The 8,854-nt window shown below is 41.9% G+C and overlaps 1 protein-coding gene across 3 annotated transcripts in view; it reads right to left on the bottom strand.

The window, feature by feature from the left end:
- Nucleotides 1-95: 95 nt before the first annotated feature.
- The window catches only part of AURKA (aurora kinase A), a 13,300-nt gene continuing 4,541 nt past the window's right edge, over nt 96-8,854 (bottom strand). For 2 of the 3 annotated variants that reach the window (XM_014528700.1, XM_014528699.1), the window contains exons 5-9: nt 7,636-7,827; nt 6,409-6,547; nt 3,790-3,938; nt 1,099-1,273; nt 96-954 (exon numbers count right to left, since the gene is read on the bottom strand). In XM_014528700.1, the coding sequence (XP_014384186.1) occupies nt 769-954; nt 1,099-1,273; nt 3,790-3,938; nt 6,409-6,547; nt 7,636-7,827 (841 nt within the window). In that variant the 3' untranslated portion in view covers nt 96-768. The remainder of the gene's footprint in view (nt 955-1,098; nt 1,274-3,789; nt 3,939-6,408; nt 6,548-7,635; nt 7,828-8,854) is intronic. The other variant, XM_014528698.1, reaches the window with a different exon arrangement.

The following is an 8,854-nucleotide window of genomic DNA, read 5'->3' as shown; positions in this document are numbered from 1 at the left end:
CAAGCCCAGCACTCCCCAAAGGGTGCACTGTGAGCTCCTGGAAAACACTATAATTTCAAGGTTATACACGAGAACTTGAAAGAGTAACCATTTTGTATGTCTTAATGTATTTATAAAAACAATATATAAACCATGAAAAAACATTTTTTAAAAGTACTTAACATTTAGAACTGGCTGAGACACTTCTCAACTGTGTTCCAAGCAAGTCCCATGATGGAGGAGGAGCCTGTGGTCCTGTTTCATAGAGTCTCAGGCAGGATGAGTGGTTGAGGAGGACTAGCTAACCGGCCCAACAGGGGAGACAGAGCATCCAGAAGGGACAAAGTCTATGCACATCTCTTTATTTTAACATTTAAAAGAATCACATATTCATTCTGACCACTTTACCAGGTGTGGCCACCCAGGAGGTTACACACCACGCAGGTACCTGGGAGGTTATTGCACAGCTCCTGAACTGATCGGGTCGGGACGAAGGGGCCACTCTGCCCACAGCCAACTCGGAGTTCACCTTCCACAAGGACCCTTAGTCCACACGGGCTGCAGGGCGGCGGCACTTGCACCTTGCCTCTGGAGGATAAAACCAGTGAAGTGAGCACGATTCTCGTGGCTACTTGCGCTTCCGTGTCACGTTTATTGAAGTGGAACCTTCTATACTTTTCCCTAGCGCTGCGCATTGCGAGCAGGCAGTCGGTAGTAGATTATGTCAGGAGTGTGTTCTGACCACTGACACAGCAGCCCTGGCTCAGAGGCTCTCCCCCTGCAAGAGTCTTAAGATTGCTTGCTGGTTGATTCTTTGGATTTTTGGCTACTTGATGGTTTTGAGGAATTTGCTGTGATCCAGGGGTGTTCCAGTACTTCTTTCAGGGTCAGCCTTTGGTTGGGGTTATGCATCAACAGTCTTGAAATCAGGTCCCTGGCCCCCTCTCGTACAAAATCAGGGAATGTGAATTCAACCTGGAGTAAAGTAAGTGACAGGCAGTCACAAAACGTGGTTTAGAGAGAACAGTACAAACATTCAGACCGTAGCCTCAAGGGAAGGCTGAGAAGGACAGAAAGGGTTCTAACAGAGGTGCTGGGCCCCTTCCGGTTGTGTCTTACCCGAGATATTCTTTTGTAGGTCTCTTGGTATGTGCTTGCCTCAAAAGGAGGCTTCCCAACCAAAAATTCATAGCAAAGAACTCCGAGGCTCCAGAGATCCACCTTCTCATCGTGCATTCGGCCTTCGATCATCTCCGGGGGCAGGTAGTCCAGGGTGCCACAGAGGGTGGTTCTCCTGGAAGAGGGAGGTGCAGGTTGCCGCGCTTGTTTCCGTGATCTCAGCAGCTGCTAAAATCACCAACAACTACCCTACCATTGACCGAGTGCTCTTCCTAGGCCAGATCCTGTGCTCTGAGACAGGTGCTGTTCTAAATCCCCACTTTTTTACAGGAAACAGCTTCAGAGAGCTGGATAAGATCACAAGGCTAACATCCAAGCCACACCCCAAATCTGTCCAACTCCAGGAACTCCTTAAATGATGTAAAAATAAGAAATTTTAAGTATCACTGCTATATAAAGGCAGCCATACAAAGTTCTCTGTAAATACAATGTAGCATTTCTTACATCACAGATATGCTAAGAAGCTTAAGAGAGGTGACATTGATGACAAGAAACTAAACTGTCCCACTGTGACAGCACATGCTGCCTTCTGATACAGCACTGGTACAAGAGACACTAAAATTGGAGGGCGGCCTATGAAGTATTCTTGTTAAAAATATTCTCCAGGCCCTTTGGCCCAATTTCCAGCAAATACAGAGGATGAAAGACAAAACTAAGTGTCACCCCTGCAGAAAAATCCATTTTAAGTTGTGGGGAAACTGGTCTAAGTTTAAACAAAAGAGACACAATCAAATATAATGCATGGTTCTTGGTTAATTCTGATTTAAAAGAACAGCTGTAAAATTTCGTGGACAACTGGAGAAATCTGAACATGGACTAAATATTAGCTATTACCACGGTTATTAATTTTCTTAAAGAGTGATGATGGCTGGGACCAGACAGGACAGCATCCTTATTTTTAGAAGATGCACACTGAAGTGCTCGAAGGACAAAGCATCATGATATATGCAACTTATTTTTGAAGGTTCACCAAAAAAGTAGACACAGCCCATATGGCAAAATGTTAACTGTTGAATGTAGGCTCTGGGCAGTGAGGTGAGCGATCAACTATCAATTCAGCATCTCTGTATGTTTCAGTGAGTTTCCAAAGGCTGGAAATAAGCTAATGTGGCAGACAAACCTGGAGCAAAGACCGTGCTGATGTTTGTTGCTTTACATTAATTATTCTTTGCCAAAGAAAAGCTTGTGCTGGGTCATGCCTGGAGCCCAGCAAGCACACAAGTGTTCACTCAACTAAATGGTGACTGGAGACTAAGGAGCCAGCTCCCTAGACAGTCAACCCCTCTCATCACCACTGAGGTGCACAGTAAACAGCACCCAATGACCTGGGAGCCATTATGGTTATTAATGTTTGGGAGGTAGGGCAAAGTGACCAGCATTTACACAAATGTCCTTTTCAGAAAAGAGTAAGTTATCTTTCCTGCCACAGTGATGTCACTGGATAGTTAAGGTATAGTTTTAGCCCTGTGATGCCACAAAGCCTACAATTCTTCATTGTTTGCCTCAGCCGGTGCCAACAGCGTCCAGTGGTGATAGGCAACCAGATTTTTTTTAAAAGCAGATTCGATGCATTGCTAGAAACAATTTACAAGTGGTGGGTAATAAAAACAAAGCTCACCCCATCCCATGGCACCTATTTAGGCTAGACAATTTCTTTTAAAAACTAGATTTTTTAAATTAAAAAAATAAAGTAAAACAGTTCTTTGAATTTTTTAAGTAATCGGGCTATAGCTTTTTAAGCCCTACCCCAAAGTGGACAAACTTCTATCAATTGCTAGAAACAATTTACAAGTGGTGGGTAATAAAAACAAAGCTCACCCCATCCCATGGCACCTATTTAGGCTAGACAATTTCTTTTAAAAACTAGATTTTTTAAATTAAAAAAATAAAGTAAAACAGTTCTTTGAAATTTTTAAGTAATCGGGCGATAGCTTTTTAAGCCCTACCCCAAGGTGGACAAACTTCTATCAGTAAATATATGCTTGTAAATGTTCTATTTCACATGTGGTTTCAAAGGCTTATTTAAACCCAAATTAAATTTAAAAGAGTAGAGAACTTTGCTCTGGTTTGCAAAGTTCAGTTAAGCTTTAAATTGTTTCCTTAGGTTGATCTCTCTGCTTTAATTTTAAGAGAAAACGAGAAAGGACTGTTCTGCTGATGACAGCAGACCAAAGAGCATCTTTAACCACCACCCTGAAAGTTCCCTTCAAACCCATTTGGTTGTTGGCATTCCCGCAGAATTGTGCCCTCAGATCCAAACCTTGGCAGGTGCTGCCCCGCCCCCGAGAACTTGTCATAGTATGTCAGGCATAGTCCCCTCTACATCCTGTACCTCCTCTGTCATATACCTGTTGTATCTGTTTACTTACCTCTCCCGTTCATTAGCCGTTAAGGACATAAACTGTCTTTAATCCCAGGCCTAGGACACAACAAATAGTCCAAGTGGTTGCAGAATTAAAATGTCCTGGGAGACACTATTTTACTATCGGGGCCTAAATTACTCCAAAGTATTATGTCAGTTACCTGTCCCAATTTAGCACAACACCTATGCTTAGGTACTTTACTCTCTAGCTCATGCTTGGCCACTGGGGCTTTTGCTAACCCCAACAAGTTCCTCCTCAAGTTACATACCTGGAGGATGGGGCATGTACAGACCACCCAAAATCTGCAATCTTAAGCTCTCCAGTTGATCCAAGGAGCAGATTCTCTGGCTTGATGTCTCTATGAATAACTCTCTTTGAGTGGCAGTATGACAGGGCATTTGTCAATTCTGTGATATACTATCAAAAAAAGTATTAAAATCGGTGTTTTAGATTTCATATAACAAGTTAATTTTAGACATGTTTTCTGAAAGAAAACCCAACATAGACTTTTAACATGTTTTGTAGATTTTAAAGCAAAAACTAGAACCAATTGATGACTCAAAAAAAAAAAATCAATTGAACCAAATTGGTGTTCAGCATGAAGTACAAGTTATTCAGCGCAAGGTTATTTATTTGCTAACACAGCAGATGGGACATCGAAAGACAGGAAAAACAGTGATGGGCAATAACTACATCCCCACATGACAAATTATGGCCCAGCAATTAAGAGAATACTGAACAACCAGTACAAATGAGGGCGTCAGACATAAACAATTTTTCCAAAACACCAAAAAAAAAATCTCTCAAGTACAGTCTATTCCCATTTTTAAAACCAAGATCAATTTGCAACAAAACGATTTGTTTGAAGCTAAACATTTGCACTAAAAATATGGGGGGAAGGGAGTAAATAATCCTGAACAACAGACAGAAACTAGAAGCAGGTATAGTATTGGCATGTTAAATTCAGGATAAACTAATTCATTAGCTTAAGAGTCCACAGCTGTCAGTCCTGTTGTTAGTTACCACCTCACCCAGAATGTGCTTTAACAGATAGGTAAGAACTGTTATTAGTACCGTATACTGAGAAAATGTATTTAGCTCTGGCTAAAGTTTGAGAAGCCTTTGTTTTCCAAAAGCTATTGCTAAACAGGACTGAACATTATTCCACACCAAAAAGATTTATTAAACAAATGGGCAAAAACCAAATGTCATTATCAGAAGATATTTTTCATTGTTTCAGCCAAAAGCCCAAGCCAAAATTTCCACGATAATAAATTGAAAGTAAACACAGAAACTCTTCTACACATTAGAATTGCAAAGGGCAATGGGCTTTCCTTTCAGTAAGTGAAGGGATACCTGAGGTATGTCCATACAATGAAATATTATGCACCAATAAAAAGAAATGAGCTATGTCAACCCCTGAAAAGATACAGATGAAATCTCAAATGCACACACTAGTTGTTTCCCACAGGAGAAGCTGGCTAACCATTCTGATACCACCATCCATGTACACAAGCACTGAATAATTAAACGGATGGAAGACGGTGGAATCCAGGTTTCCCAACATTGGAGTGGGAGGTTACAGAAAAGCAAGGAGGGTAGAATGATCCCCACGTAATGGACACGTACTTTGCTGAATACAGATACAGATGGAAAATGTAGATGTACTAATAGACACATGTATACACAGATTAGTTTACACATGCTTCCTTGTCTCTGTCAGCTGAAGTAATGACACCAGTAGCATGAGCACACCCAGCACCCAGATCTTGGTTTCTAGTAACACATTCCAATAAAAGGAACCGGGGCTCCTGGGAGAAACGGTAATTCTGGGCCTGGGATAGGAAATGTGCAAGATGAGGCTAGAGCATCTTGTAGTGTCAGAAAGCTTAAAATAAAAAACACTGCACCCCCACAATGATGAGGGATGTCAAAAACACAGGAACCATGTGAAAGAGCTCCCAGTGGACAAAGCTGGAACAATTTGAGCAACAAAATAAAATAGTATTGGATTGTAACTCAAAGTATAAAATACTGATGAGTCCATACTAACAAGTGACTCAGTAAATACATAAGGAGAATTCAAAATAATTTTTGTAGATGCCTGCCCCACAGGAGGTGGAACATAACCCCGCTGTTTAAGTGTGGCTGTGCATAGAGCCTTCCTGTGAAGGAGCACAGCATGGAAAAGGAGAAATGCGACAAACAAGCCCTCAGCCAGGTGATTAAGGCCAACACCACCGTGATAAGTCGCTGTGTACCCTTGATATGGAATGAGAACACGTTTTACCTCCATGATCTTCTCAAACACCCACTGACCTAGTCTAACCATAAGGTTGATATGGAATGAGAACACGTTTTACCTCCATGATCTCAAACACCCACTGACCTAGTCTAACCATAAGAAAAACTGAGGATATCTGAACAAGTATGAACTTCAGTTAACAGTGATGTATCAATATTTCTTCAATTTAAAAAAATTTAAAAATATATTTCTTCGTTATGATGAATGTACCATACTAATGTAAGATATTAATAGGAGAAATTAAGTGTGTATTACTAATACAGAAAACAGATCTGTACTATCTTCTTAATTATTCTGTAAATCTAAAACTATTCTAAAATAGCTCATTTAAAAAAAAAAGGCCACTATTTATATACATTTCCACAGAAAAACAGCTTTGAAAACAAACCAGCCACAACATTCTATCTGGTACCTGATTTTAACTGTATATATGGTACAATGATTGATTTTTCCACTTCAAATATTCAATCCTATTAAGCTATCAGTGCATTCAATAGATCCACTCTACTGTAATGGAAGGCACATGGCCATGCAGGACAGGCAGGGCACATGGAACTGGCTGGACAGTAAACAAGCACTTACAGTAGCAGTTCTCTGCTCATCAAACCTGGACAGTTTCTGAAGTTCTCTATAGACAGTTCCAAGAGGTGCGTATTCCAAAATTAGGTACACTCTGGTAGCATCATGGAAGTAACCATACAGCCTGAGAATGTTTGGATGCCTGCAACAAAAGGTGAACACTCAACACCTGGTTTTAAAGCAGATACAAGACATGTGCTCAATACCAAACAAACTTTTTTTTTTTAATATATTTTACTGATTTTTTACAGAGAGGAAGGGAGAGGGATAGAGAGCCAGAAACATCGATGAGAGAGAAACATCGATCAGCTGCCTCCTGCACACCTCCTACTGGGGATGTGCCCGCAACCAAGGTACATGCCCTTGACTGGAATCGAACCTGGGACCCCTCAGTCTGCAGGCCGACGCTCTATCTGCTGAGCCAAATCGGTCAGGGCCAAACAAACTCTTGGTGTAAAACCAGTGGTAAAAGCTGGTTCTGGTCACAGGACCCCCCTCCTCACACCCCAACTTGAGAATCTGAAACTATAGACTTCACTCTAAGAAAAATACACATATCCACATATCCGTTTACATGCCTTTCAAGGGATTCGTGGACCTCAGGTTTACCCAAGACTATTATTTCCTTCCTTTAAGCTGTCTTTATTTTTGGGGGGGGGGGGGGGGGGGGGGGTGGGAACATTTTTAACTATCAATTCCCTGCTAATTAAAAGAAAGAGACGAGGCATTCCCACAGTAACTGGATACCGAATGCTACAACAGCTATAAAAGCGGTCTTCAAGAGTGACAAATGCGTGCAGCTGAGAGTACAAGTACAGCCCATCAGAGCCATCAGTCCTTCTCAACCCCAGCCAGGTGTTGCGAAGTAGGGATACAGGCATGATACAGACAGATGTTTAAGTATTACCAACTGATTCAAGTTTGAAAAAAACACTGGGGGGAAAAAAAAGACTCTGGCCAAAGTCAAGCCTGCAAACTCTGCTCACAATTCCGAGTAAGAGGTATCATCCCCCATATTACCCACCAAAAAAATCACTCCATTAACATAAACCTCCAAGATATTTTTCAGGCCCACAGCACATAAGTCTACAAAAATCTTCAGAAAATGATATATTCCATCACCCTCTGCAGGACAATGAGGCAGGCAGGCCTTCTAAGAAGCAGTTCACAGTCATTTATCTTCACTTGGAGTTCTGTGCACCACTCTTTGGGAGATCCCTGAAAACTCACCTAAGGTGGGACTGTATCTCTACTTCTCTTCTTATCTGATGCTCCACGCCAGCTTTCTCCAGCTGGGCTTTGAATAAGACTTTCAGAGCCAGGATGAACTTGCTCTGTTTTTCCCTCGCCAGGTACACATTTCCAAACTTTCCTTTACCCAGAGGGCGACCAATTTCAAAATCTTCCAAAGTCCATTGCCTTCTAGGAAGAAATGTGATCATTTTAAAATATCAAGAAAACAAATCTCTTCTAACAATTAATGAGTAGTAGACACACCCTATATGTAATTTTATAGTTATTTTTCAGAATGTACCATCTGCCAGAACCAAGACAATACCATGATTAATGAGGCACCACAGACATTAAGTCCCTCACACCCCCACCTGCCTGCCACTGGCTGTGAGTCATTGACAAGGAATAATGTAGACATTAGTGCTGAAAACTCAATGGCATTTCAGAAGGCATACAGACCTCTGAACAACACTAAGACCGTAAGAGGGATTAGGTTACAGAGATGGCCAGGGAAGAATGCCTCCACACCATCTTGGGCTGCTTGCAAACTAACCACAGCCTCCTCTCCTCAACCCCCTGGGACATGCTAACACTCTCAGGGGTGGAGAACCACTCTGGTAAAGCAAGAGGGATGGATCCCACAGGGCATTTAGGGTGGAACCATTAGATTCTCAGAAAGTCTCCGCTAGGCAGCTAAAGCAAAAAAGTGTGTGTTCATTCCCGCTCCTACCACGTAAAGCAAGAGGGATGGATCCCACAGGGCATTTAGGGGGGAACCATTAGATTCTCAGAAAGTCTCCGCTAAGCAGCTAAAGCAAAAAAGTGTGTGTTCATTCCTGCTCCTACCACGTTCTAGAATCTAGACCAGTGGTTCTCAACCTGTGGGTCGCGACTCCTTTGGGATCGAAGGGCGTGTTTGTCACATTTCTCCCTTTCCATGCTGTGCTCCTTCACAGGAAGGCTCTATGCACAGCCACACTTAAACAGCGGGGTTATGTTCCACCTCCTGTGGGGCAGGCATCTACAAAAATTATTTTGAATTCTCCTTATGTATTTACTGAGTCACTTGTTTAGTATGGACTCATCAGTATTTTATACTTTGAGTTACAATCCAATACTATTTTATTTTGTTGCTCAAATTGTTCCAGCTTTGTCCACTGGGAGCTCTTTCACATGGTTCCGATGGTCTTAGGCGACCCCTGTGAAAGGGTCGTTC

The sequence above is a fragment of the Myotis brandtii genome, unplaced genomic scaffold (assembly GCF_000412655.1).
Source record: "Myotis brandtii unplaced genomic scaffold, ASM41265v1 scaffold647, whole genome shotgun sequence".
NCBI lineage: Eukaryota > Metazoa > Chordata > Mammalia > Chiroptera > Vespertilionidae > Myotis > Myotis brandtii.
This window is presented reverse-complemented; position numbering and strand designations above follow the sequence as displayed.